Genomic DNA, 19695 nt, shown 5'->3' on the forward strand with positions numbered 1-19695 from the left:
GCCTCCTGGATATAACTGGGCAACTGATCCAAAATTCACCAAGAGGGCACCTGTTGCAAGTACAAAATTGATTTGTCTCTTTAAATTGGGGTTCTATATTCTCAGTTGGTATTTTAGGACTCAGTTGGTGACTCAAACTAGTGGCACAACCTCCACCACCTAGAATAGGGGAAACGAATGCACAGGAGCACATCTAATTATGAAGTTCCCTCCAAATCACAGCCTGTCCTGAAAAGGTAGTTAAGTTAAATTCCAATAATCCAGCATGCTTGGGACTTCAGTGGTGCCAGACTGGCAATTTTCCAGACTATTGGATGTTACACACTTTAATTCCCTTTTTGTTACATGTTACATAGTAGTATAATGACTATTCCAGCAAACCAGATAACTTTATAAGGAGCACAGGAACCAGGGCTCTGGTGAGTGGGAAGGAAATGAAGCAAACATCAGTGGTGAGCCAGATGCCAAGGTATCAGGATTTCCAGCAGCAACACACAAAAATCAGGAGGAACTCAGCAGGTCAGGTAGCATCTATGGAGGGAAAGGGACAGTCAATGTTTCTGGTCAAGACCCTTCATCTGGACACATCTTCATTTTATCATCATCACTGGGTCCAGATCCTGGAACTCCCTGCCCAACAACATCATGAGTATATTGCTACCATAAGAACTGAAATGGTCTAGGAAGGTAGCTCACCACTTCTTTCCCAAGGGAAGTTAGCAATGAGCATGGAGGCCTAGTTACAGAAGCCCACATCCCATGAATGAACATTAGCTGTCTTAAAGTAGTGTTCTCTATTTTACTTTTAATTCGTTTGCAGGGTGAATGCATCCTTTTTTGCCTAATCCTAATTATACTTGATGTAACTAAATTGCTGAGATGTTTCAGAAGTTTGTTCTGAGAAGTCATGTTACTGTGGATTTGGAGTTATGTACAGGACAAGCCAATTAAGGATGGAGATTCTCAGCCCTGTCAATGAATAGGACTGTCTTTGTTTGGTGAACATTCATAAGCTCCATCATCAACAGCGACCCGGAGTTTAGTTCCTGCCATTGCCTGTAAGGAGTTTGTATGTTCTCCCCATGCCTGCATGGGTTTCCTCCGGGTGATTCGGTTTCCTCCCACATTCCAAAAAAGATGTACAGGTTAGGAATTTGTGGGCATGCTATGTTGGCGCCGGAAGCGTAGCGGCACTTGTGGGCTGTCCCCAGAACACTCTACACAAAAAAAATGCATTTCATTGTGTGTTTTGATATACATATGACTAATAAAGATATCTTAATGCTAAGCATTTCGATTTCAACATTACCATTTTTTGTCTACATTTCAAAGATAGACTGTAATCTTGAAAAAGTCGATCATCTCAACTCATGAAGAAAACAACATGTTGTCTTTAGCTCCTCCTAATTACTGTAATTTACCATCCCAGCACCACTTCTAAAGCTTTTGCTCACTTTTATGTTTACTTCAGTGGGCGGATGGAAACTGATCATGGATTCTGCCAGGATTGTAGATTTGGGGATTATATCTTCCATCAGTTTTCTGTTCATTCAAATGGTTGTTCTTTTATTTCCTTGAACCATCTTTTTTTTCAGATTTAGTATGAGCTGACCTGTAGGGTTTTGGTCTAATTTAGTCAAACAGTTAAATTGACTGTTTTCAGTATACTGAGCTTGTAAGAGTGACTTGACTTCAGGGGGAAGTCAAATGTCTAGTCACATGAAATGGCTGACTTGCTTCTGCATTAATTGGTCTGAGTTTTTTGTTGTGTACTGAACTGCTAACATTCCTAATGTTAAGGCAGGGGTAGAAATTAATAAGCTCTTTGGAGTTAAGGGTGCTGAATAACTCAGACCCCTATTTCCCTGCAGCAAGTATGAAGTGCCATGTTGTTAGCTCCTGATCCCTATCCTAACACTGGCCTATTTTGTTTGGTCAGGATCATTGCTATGAAATGCTATGCTCATTGACAAAGCAACTTCAGTATTCACATCAATTAAGAGTGAAGGCACTGCTGTCACAGCCTGTCAACATATAAATGCAGACCCAACCAGTATTCTAAAAAGCTTAAAAAGTGGCCAGTTTGGATGTGCCAATGTTCCAGCAATTGAGGGAAATTGCCAGGATAACATTGTTTTCCCATGGTCATTGCTGCCCCTGGATGATTAGGACACTGGAGATCAGGTCCATTATTCCACAATCAACAGGAATTATACTCTCTTTTCAGAAGTTAGGAAAATACATTTGTTAGCAGAATGAATCCCTGCTCCATTTACTTTCCCAAACCCACATACCCAGGTTTCACTGCAGCACAGAATTACCTTTTCATTTGGCTAACTTGTGGTGTTCACTTGAATGAAAAAGGAAAATAAAATGAAAGTGTAGGACATGGATTTTCCCAAGTTCTCTGGAGCTGCATTTGTAACTACAGTGGAAAATCAGTAGAAAGTATGAACAACCCTCTCAATAATTATGTTGCTCTGTCTTTTTCAAACCATCTGTCCTTTGGCTGAATCTGTGAGTCACATAAGTTTGCATTTGGGGTTCACAAGCCTTCCTACATTGAGGGGTAGGTGGGGAGATGAGATAGACAATGTTGGGTCCATCAGCTTTTCACTGTGACTTATTTGTTCATTTGAACAAATGAATGAGTTCGAATCATCAAAAAGTATAAATATGTAATCTTATCTCTTCTTTTGTTGATCTACTAGAGATTGAAATGGTGCATACTTGTTCATTAGCAGTCAGAGGGAGAGCTGGGTATTGACAATTGACAGTGCTCAATGCATATTCAATTCCAATATATTGTATTTTGATAGGTACTTCTGTTCTGATGTGTTCTTGCATTTTTGATTCACATCCCTCCTTCAAACCATTAAGTTGAATAAGCACCTGTATGTGCAAATCAACAAAAATGAAAAGAATGGTGTAATGCTGTTGTGGCTTTCACTATCTTCAGACACCCCAAAGCAGTTCAGAGTTAATGAGGCATATCTGAAATATCAGCATCGTTGTATAAGGAAAGTAGCAACCAATCTGTACGTGACAAGCTCATAAGAACACTATTGCTTTAGTGACCAGATAATTTTTTTGTAGCAATATTGATAGAAAATAATATTGTCTAGGTTGTTGGAAAAAAACTCCTCTGTTCTTACAAGTATACAAACAAATAAATTAAGAGCAGGAGTCGGTCACTTAGTTCCTCAAGCTTGCCTTGTCATTTAATAAGATCATGGCCGATCTCATTGTAACTTCAACTTTGCATTTCTATCTACCTATGGTAACCTCTCTATTCCCTTGCTAATCAATAATCCATCTTCCTCTACCTAAAAAATATCCTGCTTCTGTCAGCCTTTGAAATAATGCAGTGGATCTTTTACACAACTGGAGGAAGTAGGCCATGCCTCAGGTTAGTCTTTTCCTGCATTTTAGAATATAACTGGGCAGAGTTTGCACCTTGAACATCTTGTCTAAAATTAACTGCTGGTCCATTCTCAGAGGAGCTCAGAGGTTTTTGTTTCATTCAGGCATTACATCAAAATGTCTTTGAAAAGAGAATAAGCCTTTCAGCTTTTGAGAGGAATTTTTTTTAACTTTGTTGTTGGTTGGCCATCTCACATCCCAGACCTTCTGGCAAAAGGATTATGGAGCAGAGTCCAATGATACCAGCAGCTGAGGATTCCCATCTGGCAGATGGGTAATTGCTAAATAACACAATGTGCCTCTCAAGTAGCATGGTGTTGTTAATTTAAAAAAAAATGATCTGAATTTAAATAAACATCTCATCTTCATTTTGGATGCAGATAGGATAGTGGTGTTCAAGAGGCTTTTAGACAGACACATGGTTATGCAGGGAATGAAGAAATATGGATTATGTGCAGGCAGAAGAGATTGAGTTTAATTTGGCATAGTGTTCGGCACAGACATCATGGACCAAAGGGCCTATTCCCCTGCAGTACTGTTCTCTGTTCTATAAATGGCAACACCTCTTTCAGGACAGAAAATGCTGGAAACACTCAGCAGATCAGGCAGAATCTGTGACAAGAGAAACATTATTAATGCTTCAGGTTGAAGACCCCTCATCACAACTGGGAAAGAGAGAAAAACACATTAACTTGAGGTTGTGGGGAGAATGAATAGGACAAAAGGAATAGCTCCAATCAGGCCAGGCCAGAGTTGCTCGGGGTTGCCATAGGATAAATGAAGGTTGACAGGTTAATAGCAGCAGTTAGAGAGTGGTAGTACAGATAAAGCACTGTAAAATGTTACAAAATGCAGGGTGGCCAGACAGGGAAAGCCAATATCATATGATATTCTAATAATGGAATTTAAATACATAACAAGTTAACATGGAGGAAAAAGCACTGCCTACTGAGCCACAACTGATTACTTCATTTATTTTTAGTGTCTGTATTATCTTTAGGTGCTACTGTGTCACTTTGAAGAGATGACAGTTGTACAGTGGGCTGGGACAGACTGACACTATTGGCAGCCCCATACACGTCAAGGCCTGTGCCCTGTTATCACTTTAAAACATAGGCTGCATTGCGGTGGAGGCCTCCAGTGAACATCAATCAATCAACCAACACTAAAACATCTGATTTGGTCACTTATTTCAGGGGGGGCAGCAAATCATGGAAGCATGCCTGTGATTTTCCAACCATTCATTTCCCTCCAGGGAGCACAATTTCATCCAATCAAGCTTGTGACAAGATCTACTGAATGAGTAATGATGAAAAGAAAAATGCTTACTTGAGGCATCAGGTTGAGAGTTTGTTTCCTTCAAAAGGGTGATAAAGATTTCCACCATAATCTATGACCCTTGTGTCTGACAGCACTCTAAAATGCTCTTAACTTTTCTGCTCTACATCAATAAAACTACATATATCTTGAGGGGTTTAGACAGTGCTGTTAAGGAATTAGTACAGGAAAATGAGGGGCAATTAGTGGCACCAGGCGACTTCTAGTCTGATGTATGGTCCTGTCCTTTCCTCTAGTGATTCAGACCTTGCACACTGTCTGGCCACAGGCGGGGTCATTTCCAACGAGTCAGGAGTGTTCATGCAGAATCTATTTCAAGGTCTAGTGAAGAATACTGGCCCAGAATTTCACAGTATTGTGTAGCCAGTTGTTGGATGCTGGTCCATCAATTCTTCCAATAGATATTTAAATAACTTATTGATGATAACTATGGGGAAGCTGGTATTACATAGTCTCAGCACAAAACTGACATAATTAGCTATGTGAAATCTGACTCCAATATCTTCCATATTTTCCATTAATAAATATTACTTTGCACTTATGACTGTTAATTATTTCCATATTTACTTGGTCAGTTTTCCTGTAATCCTTGCAAATATCACTGAAAGATTACATGTAACGTTAATCTGATCACATTGATGTAAAATTGAACCTGTTGCATTGGAACAAAATGCTCAAGGCTGCAAAATATTACAAAGTATTTACAGTTGAGAAGTTGGCCATTCAGGCCAGCATATCCATGCTGGAATTTATCTTCCAACATGCCACACTTCTCACTCTTTTTCATCACACCTTGTACCGTATGTAGGATCGCAAGAGGCTGCAGAGGGTTGTAGACTCGGCCAGCTCCATCACGGGCACAGCCCTCCCCACCATCGAAGACATCTTCAAGAGGCAGTGCCTCAAGAGGGTGGCATCCATCATTAAGGACCCTCATCATCCGGGACATGCCCTCTTCATGTTACTACCATCAGGGAGGAGGTAGAGGAGCCTGAAGACTCACACTCAATATTTCAGGAACAGCTTCTTCCCCTCCACCATCAGATTTCTAAATGGTCTATGAATCCATGAACACTACCTCATTATTCCTCTTTTGCACTATTTATTTATTTTTGTAACTTATCATAATTTTTATGTCCTTATGTCTTGCACTGTACTGCTGCCACAAAACAACAAATTTCATGACATACGTCAGTGATAATAAACCTGATTCTGAAGTCCCTCCATTTCTATTTCCTTCATGTGCTTTAGTATATCGATGCTATTCAGCTCAACTACTTTAGGAACACAAGCAGTTTCAATAACCATTCTGAATGTACTATTCTGGATGAATCCCTTTGCAATTATTGGCGGATTTAGTTTGATCGGGTCTGTGTAGTGGTTGGATTTTGTTAGTGGTCTTGTTTGGAGACCAAGTTTCCATCTCATCTCATGAAGCCACTGATGTCATAGACACTTTGCAATGGGAATTGCCACTTCCTTGGTTCTGGTGGGATCGGCCCCATATTTGGAAGGCATTATGGCAATTCTGACAAAGTATACCAACCAGGAAAATGGTGTAAAGTACACAAGAAAAACTGAAACACTATCCAAATATTATTAATTCCCTTATAGCAAAAGCAGAATGTGAGTCCCATGAGGAAGGTATAAATGCCTGAACTTCCAGTATCAAGGAATTGACTTGAGTTTGTAAAGCCATGCTGGTGCTAACCTGTTAATCTGTTTGTCATAACTTGTTTTAGTTCAGGAGCTTATGAAAAGTCTAACATTCAGCATTACATGGTTGCGGTGATCTCTTATTCAGAGAGAAATCAAACCCAAAATTCATAATTTTTGACAAGGTACTCTGAAAATTAACCTACATTTAAATTTCTTCTTTGTCACTCCTTACAATTCATTACCTTGCTTGCCACTTGTAATAATTTGTAGGAATTATATTGAAACATTGTGTAACCTTAAGTGATATTGCAATTTATGTTAGACAATTGTATTTCAGAGTACTGTCTCATGTACTGTGCAGTGTTATGAATGTTGTGTTATAACATCAGGTCATTCAGTATTCTGGAAATGATTTTGACAGACAATATTCAAAGGGTTACAGAGTCATGACTTGCCTGGAATTACCCTGCCTCTAATGTACTTTTTAAAGATCAAGGCTAAAGCATTTATAAAATTGCAAACCAATAAGAACCTTTTATCATCTATTCAAACTACAATATATGTCAATCCAACATGCTGTCATCTTGTGGCATCAATCATTAATTTGCTTGACAAATGATACTAAAAGGGTTAAAGTGTTATAAAATGGTTGTGAATAGTAATGATGTGTTCATGATGACCTCTACAACCCTTTCACCAACAATTCTTTTTCCTTCAAACCCTTGTTGATGAGATTTTCTTCCAAACTGAACAAGCTTCTTAATGGATTTAAGTACTTCAGCGATCATTTATCACAACAGTTTAAATGAAAACATTAAAGTCAGTGTAATTCAGCAGCAACTCACAAGCACCCACCCAGCCATGCACGTACGCACATGCGCGCGCGTGCGCGCGCGCGCACACACACACACACACACACACACATAATTTTGCTTTCCAGTTGCAATGCAGAACAGGTGTACACAAGCTGGACTGTCTGCTTGATGACCAAAAAATCCCCAATGCTCTTTCCGACATCAAAGCTGAGACAAACAAATCACAGAACAGCACAGGTATTCTGAAAAAAATGTATCTGCTACTTCAGTAGGTCAGAGGTATGCTGCAGCTTGAGCTTACTAATGTTATCCACTTAATCATGGCTTGCTGCACCCAGCTGAACACTCCAGCAAGTGGAAGCATTTGCCTTGATGGCTGCAACAGCTTACTGAAAAACACATATCAGGTGCTGAAAACTGGGACGCAAAGGCAAGAGCTATAACTTCTAACTAAAGTACTTTAAGTATACGTTTTATGTTGCTTTCTCATTTCCCTGTCTGCAGAATCATTGAGAGAAAAAGGTCCCTTGGAATAAAATTTTTCATTTACCTTTTGTTGAAGATTGCTCAGAGCATCTTCAAGTTATTGAATATTATCACAGTAATGCAGGAAGATCTAGATCCAAGATATATTTAATTCTCTTAAAGATGAAAGTCATTTTGACAAACAACAGATGCGCCTTATATTTTTCCAAGGTGAGATTACAATATCTTAAAGAAATTCCTCTGGAAGATTTGTGATGTGTTGAGGAAGCATTGCTTTGATTCTAAGACACCTCCGTGCACAGCTAAATTATTGTGATGACTTCTGACAAAATATTGCACTGTCTGCTGACAGAGTTGCATCCAGCTCACAGAAGCCTTAAAAGCATTATTCAGTTCACCTTGTTCAAATGTTAAAGAAAACAAGAAGGTTGACAAAGCAAGAATTTTAGGATTATTAAAGCATTCAAGTATATATACTGAGAGGTTATGGTATGTTGAGGTAGAGCATTTTTATTGATTCATTTTTCTTAAATGTGTTTTGTATCCTCTCATTTCAACATATCAGAAAGCCATTTACTTTTTATATCAGTCCTGTATAGTGTATCAGCATTTTAAGGATGGTATTCATTGCTTTTCCTATTTATTTTGTTCTCCCACTGTTTGCTTTCCTCGCTCAGATTTATAATTTTTAATGTTGTTATCTAGTATTTCCAAATTTCTCCATTTTCTCCCAATCCATCCAGATCTACTTGCAACTGCTCCACTTAGTGACTGTTTTTTACAATCCTTTCTATTTTTGTATTATGGACAAACCTGGAGTTTTTCTCAGTGTTTTCTTCAAATCATTAACACTAACCAGAAGTTTCCTGCAGTAAACTGATTGCAATCCTTGAATATTACCCAATGGGTTGCCACCTACCTATTTTGTGTTCTTCTAAGGACATTAAATTTATTGAGTTTCATTTGTCAATTAGCTCCATTATATTAACAAAATCATTGCAAGAAAAGCTAACAATTGTCATTTTATCCTAATGTCTTTCTGCACCATGCTTCCCCCATTATTCTTTCTTTCAGAGTACTTTCTATTATTGTGGCCACTACTGGTGTCACACTCAAAGATTTATCTCCTGTGCTTCCTTTTTAAATTGGCAGCATAGTCACTTCTTTGCAGTCTTCTGACACATCCATCAGGAAATGACAAATTCTATTTGTGACTTCCTTTAACACTCTGTTGTGAAGTCTGTCAGAAGAATTTAGCCTGGTCGCTTTTGGTGTCTGTAATGTTGACAAAAATATTTGAGTGACTTATTTGTAATCTTTTCTACATCTTCCCTCTTAAAAAAATCCTCAATAGGAATGGAGTCCAAGATCCATTTTAGACACAATATTTTTTTTCCAAAACCTTGCAATCTTTTTTTGTGTTAATTTTTTTTAAAAATAATTTTTACTCATCTTCTACATTTTCTTTCCTGAAGTTAAATGTCTCTGTGACATTCTAGACCTCTACAATTTCAAACTTTAGATGAAGCCATACTATGGCTGCCATTCCATTACCTGCCATTAGAAAGCTGTTCACTAATCTATGACCAGTATCTAATTGTCTCACACATGTGTATAGTGATGATCTAACTCTTGTAACGGTTCACATGCATATACAGAAATGGTTATACCTACCTGATTCTCACTCTAATCTCTTGATTTAGGTAGAATGGAACATGTAATGCAACAGTACTTGTTCAACAACAAAGCATGCTGAGCTTAATTACCATACTCCAGCAGCCATGCCTACTGAGATCAGCTAACTCAGTGCAGACCAGTAACGAGCACAGGACTTTTTGTTCTTAGCTAGATGCTACCTTTACATACAAAGCTTATAATGAAATGGGTTTTACAATTTTCATCTCAAGTCTGGCAATAGCCATTTGCTTTGATGAATTCTATTCTAAACCATATGTGTCTGCGACATGGGCTGAAGTCAGTCCTTAACGGCAACAAACCTTGAGGCTCTGTAGGAAACTACATGAGACACTTGTATTGAAAAGCTTGTTAACCTGCCTCTCTGAGAGTGTTCAAAGTGTTTAATATAAGAGGTTTATTTTTTTCATTTAATGTCACCACACTGGGCAAAATTAGTGGAGCAGCTCAAAAGACTGGGGGAGCTTTGAAGTTGTCTTATGACCAAAATCACTTACTCTTACCTTCTTTCATTTTGTATTAATATTCCATTTGCCCAGATCGGGTCCCAAGTTAAAAACATACTCTCAACTCCCAGGCCAAAACTCCCAGATGCCACCAATTGTACAATTCCAGAAAGGATGTTCGACTTACAACATACACAAAATGCTGGAGGAACTCAGCAGGTCAGGCAGCATCGATGGAGGGAAAGAAACAGCCGACATTTCGGATCCAGACCCTTCATCAGGACTGGAAAGGAAGAGGGCAGAAGCCAGAATAAGAAGGTGGGGAGAGGGGGAGGAGCAGAAGCTGGCAGGTGATAGGTGAGTCCAGGTGAGAGGGGTAAGGTAGGTGGGTGGGGGATGGGGGATGAAAGGGAATGATATGAGAAGCTGGAAGGTGATAGGTGGAAGAGGCAAAGGGCTGAAGAAGAAGGAATCTGATAGGAGAGGACAGTAGACCATGGAATCAAGGAAAGGAGGTTCGGAACCAGAAGGAGGTGATGGGCAGGTCGTGAGGGCAGGGCAGGGGTAAGAGAAGGGGTGGGGGAGGCCACAGGAATGATAGAAAACAAAATTGGGGGGAAGGGGAAACAAAGAGGAGTGGTTATTGGAAGTTGATGTTGATGCCGTCAGGTTGGAGACTACCAAGTTGAAATATGAGGTGTTGCTCCTCCAACCTGCGTCTGGCCTCAACGTGACAGTAGAGGAGGCCATGGATGGACATGTCAGTGTGGGAATAGGAAGTGGAATTGAAGTGGCTGGCCACCGGGAGATCCTGGCCGTTGTGGCAGATGGATCAAAGATGCTCAACGAAGCTGTCACGCAATCTGTGTTGGGTTTCACCGATGTAGAGGATGCTGCACTGGGAGCACCGGATGCAATAAATGAAGTGCTGCCTCACCTGGAAGGACTATCTAGGGCCCTGTATGGTAGTGAGGGAGGAGGTGTAGGGGCAGGTGTAACACTTTGCACAGTTGTAGGGATGAATGCCAGGATGGTGATCAGTGTACTCTCATTTCCTTTGGCCCACAGGCACCCTGACACATATCTTAAAATAATTTTACAGCAAAAATGTAAAAACAATATCTGCCAAGAAACTGTCTGAGTGTACACCAATAAGACTTTTAAATGCTTATAATTTTTAAAAATTAATTTCCTGTTATTTCTTCCTGAAACTACTACCTTGGAATACAGTTTTGTGAATAATGCAGATAGAGAGTTAAGCATATTCGGAAGAAGAGGTGACTTCAGGTCTACAGTTTCAAAGTATTTCATGGCTGGGGATCTTTCTCAGCCCACGTCTGGGGCTGTTACCGACTAACTGAAAGAGATAAATTGGTGTGATTGTCAAGGATCCATTATCCTTATATTATGTGATACAATGGGTTTCAGGATTTATTTGGCCAGCAGTTCCTACGGACCCATATATATAACAGTTTACATTCCCTGAAATCAGTCTTTTACATATTTTGACTTAGTCAATGTAATACAGGCCATGCTTTTAGATGTATTAGTTTCAAATTATGTTTTGATTCTAGAGAAACACTAATGCTTTAACATTAATTCTACACCAGATTTAAGGATATAATACCACTATTTGTGTTTTATATCATTATATAATATTACATAGTATTTACAACGCAGAAACAGGCCATTCAACCCAATCAGTCCCAACAAAGCTTCACCTTTGCCTTTTCATCTATCATGATCAACATATCCTACTCTTTCTTTCTTCCGCAAATGCTATCTAGTTTCCGATGATACTAATCTCAGCTACTCCTTTTGATAGTTAAATCCACATTCTAATCAGTCTCTGTGAAATTAAGTTCCTCCTGAACATACACTATTGAATTTATTAGTGACTTTCCTGGTTCTTTGAGTTCTAGTTCTAGTCCATTAACAAGGGAACAGCTTCTCTACATCTGTCCTGTTAAACTCATTCATAACCATGAAGATCTTTACAAGGTCTCTTACTTGTTTTCTCTTTTTTAAATAAAGAGCTGGTGAGTTATCTCTGGTGGCACAGGTGACATTTATCCGTCAATCAATGGCACTCAAACAGAATATTTGATTAGGATGGCATTACTGTTTGGGGAATCTTGGAATGTGTAAGTTAGCATTATTTTCTACATTGCCTCACAGGCTGCTTTTTAAACTTACTTATTTTACAGTAGAGCACTTTGAATTGTTTGAAAGTAACATGAATGGAATTATACAAATGTAATTATTTATTTGGAAAATAAAGGGGGTCAGGAAGTCCGATCTTTATTGGTAGCTTCAAATTCTTTGTGCTTGTATCATTTCAATAAATCATTTCTGCATCTTCCCAATACCTCAATCAGTTTTCCTGGAGACTACAACTGTAAAATAACCAAGGTTCTATAATTTCACTCCTTTTCAGTTCTATCCATCTGGTAATTATGCTTTGCTTGCATTATGGCCTTATTAAGCTGCATTACTAATATTAGTGATTAGTGTAATTGTGTCCTTAGATCACTCTGCGGCCATTTAGCTAATTATTTCCCAAGGATTTCCTTTTCCTCTATCAATATGTGCCACTTCACACTTAAATCCATTGATGTCCATTTGCTAATTACATGCTCATTCTGCAGGTTTAAGGTATACCACTATCTAGGTGAAGAAATTTAAATTTTTTTTTGTATTTTGCTGTAATCCTTTTCTGTATTAACCATAACACACAATTTGGTTTCACCTGCAAATATTGAAATGTTACCATTGATTTTTTAACTCAATGCCTAGAAATTCCTCCATTGGCTTCAAAGCAACAAAATTTTGGACACTGAGTTCAACACACACTCACTAATGTTGTCTTCTCAGGCAGTCCCTCAGGATCAAGGATGACTTGCTTCCACTCCAGTTTTGTGTGGGCTCTGAAATGACTGCTGGTATTAATGTGGGAACCTTCAGACTCTTCCACAGATGGTGCAGTCGGTTTCTGATGGGGCAAGTATGTGGGTAGTTTGTGAGGTGCTGCAATACTTCTGCCATGGACTTGAGATTCCCAATACCAGCCCGAAAGTTACAGACCCAAGAGACAGTGGGGATGCTGTATTTTTCTGAACAGGCTTTGAAAGTTTTCTTCAACCCACCTGGTAATCTCTTGCTGTGACAAAGCTTGAAACTAAGTCTTTTTATGAGTCAGATGTCAGGCCTGCCCAACAGAGCTGACTGAGTGTAACTAAGAGCTCAATGCTAGGGATGGCGGCTTGGGAGAGGACACTGACTTTACCTTCCAGTGGATCTGGAGGATTTTGCATTAACGACTACCAACCATCATTTATTTATTGACACAATAAGTAAAGGATGAACAACTGCAGCCCTGATATTGATCCTCTTCCTTCTGTCATTAGTGAAGATAACTTTAGAAATACAATGGAAATTATAGAAACAAAAATCAAATTAAAAATATCCCTGGTTTATGCTTAAAACTACAGAATTAGCTGTGTTGATTTAGTAACTTGATGTCCATTACTGACTTTATTTATTCAGCAAGTAATGTAATAAAGTGGATTAAACTTCACTGAGTAACTTCTCATTGCTGAGAATTTTGAGAGTTTATATGAAGTGAATATTGCTTGAGTAGGATGTTGAAACATTACATAAAAATATAATTTCCATATTCACGTCACGGCTTTGCATACAGCGATATTACACTTAGCTACTAAGAACCCTTCAAATGGCTCCAGATCTTGACCAGCATTGTTTAACTATTTTATAGATTAGCTTTTGAAGTTTTCAAAAATCAATTACTACTTACAATAATACAGAAATTTCTCTCCATGAGCTATACTTATTTCCTTTATCACTAACTTCTTCATGGAATCAAAAAATATTATGATGCATTTTTTTCCAGTGAAGGCTGCACTGATGATTTTTAACACAGGAACCACTTTAGTTAAATCCCACTGCATACTCCTCACTTTCATTACGCATTTAATATTTCTGACTTCTGGGCTCTCTTTTGAGAATTCACTTGAAAAATGTACTTATGGCATAAACAAACACAAAAGATAAACTGCTCGAAGAACTCAGTAGGTCAAGCAGTTGTTCAGGATAAGAACAAGTACTGCCAGGTGGATAAGAGTGTTGGCGAAGGGAAACCAGTTGGATCTTCCTGGGAACTGGCTGTCCACCTCTTATGTGGGCCTCAGCTATGTCTGTCTTTTGTTGGTTATGTGGAACAGTCCTTGTTTCAAACCAACAAAGACCCAACCAGTTCCCTTCCATCAACACTCTCATCTGCTTGGCAGAACTTGTTCTTATCCTGAACATCTTCTCTTTTGATTCCTCCCACTTCCTACAAATCAAAAGTGTAGCCGTGGGCACTCAACTCGGCCCCAGCTATATCTGTCTTTTTGCTTGCTACATGGAAGAGTCCTTGTTCCAAACCTACCCTGGCACCCTTCCCAACTCTTTCTCCACTACATCAACAACTATGTTGGTGCTGCTTCTTGCATTCATGGGGAACTCGTCAATTTTATCAACATTGCTACCAACTTCAACCTTGCCCTCAAATTCACCTGGACTATTTCTGAGACACAAGAAATTCTGCAGATGCTGGATGTTCCTCCAGCACTTCTTGTGGACTATTTCTGACACTTCTCTTCCCTTTCTGGATCTCTCTGTCTCCATCTCCAGAGACAAACTATCCACTAAGTGTGGATTCACACTAAGGCCAAAGTGGGTAAAGACATTAATGATCCAGATTATTTTTTAATGACAATCCAGTAGTTCCTTGGTCATGGTTAGTTTACTAGCCTCTTATTCCTCAGTATCTAATTAAATGAATGTATGTTCCCTGTCATGGCGGGATTTGAACTCAGGTCACCAGATTATTAGTCCAAGCTCCTGGATGGCTAATATGGGATTTTAACTACCAGCTACCAAACACTATTCAAAGTTAATTTTTATCAGTGTTTAGATTATTTGGTTGGGGTAGGTTGAGGGAGGAATGACAAGACAGCAGAAGACTGCTCTTGGTATTGCATTCTGGAATTCCTATTGTAACCAAGTGAGGAAAGCTGACAGATCTGACTTATACTTCAATTGTCACAATTTTTACCTCACTTTGTTGTTTAATTTATCAAAGCAAATGTTTCAAAATTTGAATGATCAAGGACCATTTTAAAGTTTTTGAAAAAATAAGTATGTATAGGTAGGAGAATTACGAGAACTCAGAAAGAGCAATGCAGTGTCTACTGCCAAGCTTAATAACATAATCATCCAAGCTTTTGTTCTCCCAGGCTTGACTATTACAGCGCACTTTGAGTTGGCTTGCACCTTTCATCCCTATAAATTTCAGCTCATCAAAACCTCAATGCCCATATTTTAACTCTGACAAAATCAGGCTCACCTCTGCATTTTCAACCTAAATTGCTTCTAGGTTAATTAAAATCTCTGTTTTAAAATCATCATTCTTGGGCTAAGTATCTCACTGGTCCCCTTGTCAGTAATGTGCTCCCAGCCAGCAACCCGCTGAGATCTCTGGATTCCACTGATCCTTGCTGTGGGACAACTAGAAGTGTGATAAAGATGCTGCCCGACTTGCTGAGTTCCTCCAGCATTTTGTGCGTATTGAACCAGAAGAGTGAGAATTGATTAAATTTCATCTTCACTCATTCCAATTTCATATACTGTATCCCTATGATCTTGATCCCTTCCTCAATATGGATGTGCAGGGAGGCAGATGACCCCCTCAGCTTCACTGTCCATTCTGCTTATAGATCTCCAACACTGTAGCACCAGGATCAACTTCCACTGGCATTTCCTTTCCTTCAGTGTATATTGGCATACTGAAAGGTTCTGTAGACTTTAGACTTAGAATGAACAAGCAAAATCATCCATCTGGTTCATCACCTTCTTCATATGGTTAATATCTCCAATGTTCCTTACTATTTTTTCATTAGATTTCACACTATTTGGTTGCTTGAATTCACGATGGCTTTGCTTTTAAGCAAACAGTTGACAGGTATCCCTCAATTACAACATGTAGACTCTTTGCATCTGCAATCATGAGCTTGATGTTGTGTTCTGTCACAATGATAATGTCTCTCCTTTAGGTTTTTCCTGCCTTTTCCTGAAGATGTTTTAGAGCCAAGCCCCAACTTATTACCTGCTGACCCTTGTTAGACAATATTGCAAATCCTGTGTTTGGTTCATTTGTGTCTCCATTGCCTGAGCAATATCAAATGATGGAAATTCAGTTTCTTCTTACTGAGGAGCCTCCTTTGAATATGCACATCTTGGATTCCAGAAACTATGTAATACAGGACAATCCTCTCCAAACTTATACCACACTCATAGTTTTGATGCTGATTCTGGTCGTTGAACTTCTGTTGGCCTATAGGACTAGATACCATACTTATGCTGCTCAACTGTTTTGAAGCAACACAGCAGTGAAGCTAGAGGAACCACAGCTTCACAGGCCACAGACCAAAGTTCAATTCTGACCTCAGGTGCTGTCTGTGTGGAGTTTGCACATTCTCCCTGTGAATGTCTGGGTTACCTCCAAGTGCTCCGGTTTCCTCCCACATCTCAAAGACATGTGCGTCAGTATGTTAATTGGCCACTGTAAATTAGCCTCCATAAGTGAATGGTAAGACCTGGGGGAAGTTGCTGAGAATGTGGGGAGAATATTTTAAAAAATGGGATTAGTGCAGTATGAGTGTAAATGGATGGATGATGGGCAGTGAGGACTTGGCAAGCCAAAGGTTCTGTTTCCATGTGTTTCTCTCTATGACTCTCTATTAATCAAATATTCTCCAGTACTCTCTCCTAGGCAACATAAATCTGTGACATCTATCTTCTCTTGGACTCCTTCCTTGCAAGTTTAAAAATGACAGATGCTGCCTATTTTCTGATTATTTCCACTGTTGTCTGTTTTTACTTCTTCAAATATCCTGTCACCTGGTCTGATTGGAGACTGTAAGGCTTCCTTCATACATATGTCTTTGCACTTACAACTGAGAGCAAAATGGACTCTTTCTCCACTTTTGCAATGTTGTTTATAGTGAAAATATATTCAGTCCATTACTCGATGAAATTATTGAATGAAACTTAAGCACCAAATCGTCTTGATTTGACTCTGCCTTGATACCACTGATGTATGCACAGAGGGTTAACTCTGTGACATGCAATCCTGTAAACGATACTGCTACACAGCTCTAAAGAAACAATCAAAAAATGTCACGAAAGGTAAGCAACACTTATTCCTGAAAATATCTCAATCAGTCCTCTTTCATTCTTATCACCAGTTATCATGATGGCACCATTCAATGTATTCAGACATTGAGGAAAATAATACTCATAATTCAGCAATTAATATGTGCATTTACTATGTAAGAAACCATTTTTATTTGTGCACTCATCCACTAGAGGGTGTTGATAACAATAGGATCACAACACAAAGAATTCCCCCTCACCAGTCCCCCCAAGCTCTTAAAGTCCACCTTGGTTTTCACAGGACTATTCTGAGATTGCACTGGATTAGGAATGTTTTTCAAATGGTACTCATTTCCTTAGGCCCACAGACACTATTAGAGGTGTTTTAAAAGATTCATATCAAAAATATGTAATTTAAAAATATGTAGAAACTGAGCAGTATACACCAAGAAAACTATTAAAATTCATTCTCTGATTTGAAATTAGACTTTTGTTTTATCATTCATCCTCAGTGGTGGGCACCACTGGCAAGGCCATCATTTATTATCTATTCCTGATTGGGCATTGCAGATTCAACAGTGATGAATGGGGTATCACAGGTAGCCCAGCTGTAAAAGCAACAGATTTCCTTCCTTGAATAAATTGTGTAGCAAGTGTTTTGTTTAATAACCACCCAGATGTTTCATGGCAGTTTTACTTAATTACTCAAATTTAAATCTCTCACCTATATTGTAGTATTTGAACTCACATTTCTAGTTCAATAGTTTAGGTCTCTGGATATTTGTCCAATAAGATTACCACTTTGCCATTGTACCCTCAACATTGGCTGGCTGATTAAAATGTTCATTTTAATGTTATACTAATTTTAAGTTGTCTTAATGAAACTGTATCAGGTTACCATGCTTAAATGCATCAAAGATACTTTTCAATAGGAAGAAAAGAAACAATTATATTCTAACTGCACTGGATAATTGAAGATTTTAGACTTGAATCAACACAAGTAATGTTACTAATCTAATCATCCAATGTTATGGATCACCAATTATAATCTATGTTACGATAAAGTATTGTTACTCCTGTGCAGTAGAAGGAAGCTCTGGACTGCTGAAGGTGCCTTCTTTTGGATGGGATGTTACAAGGATGTTCCATTTGCTCTCTCTGTTGTAAAAGGTCCCATGACACTAATTTGAAGAAGAACAGGAGAGACATCCTCCTCAACCCTGCCAATATTTATCCATTACTCAACATTATTATAAAACAGTTTGCTATTATCACATTCCATTTGTGAAGTTTGTCGTGCACAAATCAGTTGCAACATTACCTACTCTGCAATAGTGAGCCTACTTCAATGGGTATAAGGTGCTTTGGGACGTACTGAAATATATGTCAAAATCATCATAATGATATGCCTGTCTGTCTTTTGTACCAATTGTAACTTATTCACCCAGTCTACCTAATTGTGGCATCTTGGATGAATGAAAAATCAAGGCTTTTCATAAAGCATGATACTGAAGCTCTACAACTCCACAAAGTTAACTCCAGAGCTTTATCTGTCATACTATATTGAACCAAATTGCCTAATCTTAAACTGTAGCACAGTGTCTTTATTATGGAACAATGAACTTTATTAAACAATAAAAAATATACACCAGGGAAAATATTTTGTTTATTCTTTATATTTTCAAAATGTGTTCCTTCTGCTTGTTTGTTGAACCCATGTTTCAAAATATTAAAAGGGCACTTGTTGCTACAGTAAAATTGTGTAACAATTGCAGCTTAAGAAATGAAAATCTGATTTTTTTTGTGTTTTACATACAGTGTTTTACTATGGTAATGAAAACTAAGTGGTTCTTTCTGATTTCTCTACTCCGTACAATTCGGACAGTTTTTTGAACTGAAGTCCCCAGTCTCCAAGGTAATTATAATCCTGTTCCGAGTGTGCAGTGACTGAATCCAATGAACTGATCGATCCTGCAGTGGATCCATGGCCTTCATATGCATATGTCTGGAGAGAGTCATATGGAGGAACACTTAGATCCAAGTCTGCTTCCTGCAGTTTTTGCTTAATAAACTCATGAATATCAGGGCTGTTTAGGGCTGAGGGGGGTCTTTGTCTGGGCAAGGGTTGTACATCAGGCCTGACGTCTCGCCGGTATCTCACTTCCTCAGCTGCCGCAGGGTTTCTCAGTGCCGTGATATCGAATGCCTCTGTGTCCTCTTCCCCTCCTCCCTCGTCATCGTATGTCACCACATTCTCTCTAATATCTTCTTCTGAGATAATGAGTGGCTCCTTCTTGCCCCGTTTCAGAGTGATGAACAGAACAATGATAGCTGTGAAGCAACACAGTGGAAGCAATGAGATTTCAGGGGAAGAACAATGTAGGATTTACTCCTTACATTTAATGCAAAGTTAGGCTAAGTTACTCGCACAAATGGCAGAGAAATTTCACCCGATGCCTCCAGCTCTAAGGTATTTACTTTAACAAAGTAAGACAAAGAAATTTATAAAGCAATCTCAGGACACCATGAGCACTTTACAGCCAACAAGTACCTTTGAAGTTCAGTTTCTGTTGTAAAGTTGGAAAAAAAAGCAACCAATTTAAGTACAGCAAGCT

The 19695-nt window shown here is 38.8% G+C and overlaps 1 protein-coding gene across 1 annotated transcript in view; it reads right to left on the reverse strand.

Moving 5' to 3' along the window:
* Window positions 1-18822: 18822 nt before the first annotated feature.
* Window positions 18823-19695, reverse strand: part of LOC127570314 (cadherin-18-like) — a 480238-nt gene continuing 479365 nt past the window's right edge. Inside the window, exon 13 of the mRNA XM_052015743.1 lies at window positions 18823-19411. Within this exon, the coding sequence (XP_051871703.1) occupies window positions 18921-19411 (491 nt within the window). The 3' untranslated portion in view covers window positions 18823-18920. The remainder of the gene's footprint in view (window positions 19412-19695) is intronic.

Source organism: Pristis pectinata, chromosome 5 (genome assembly GCF_009764475.1).
Source record: "Pristis pectinata isolate sPriPec2 chromosome 5, sPriPec2.1.pri, whole genome shotgun sequence".
Lineage (NCBI taxonomy): Eukaryota > Metazoa > Chordata > Chondrichthyes > Rhinopristiformes > Pristidae > Pristis > Pristis pectinata.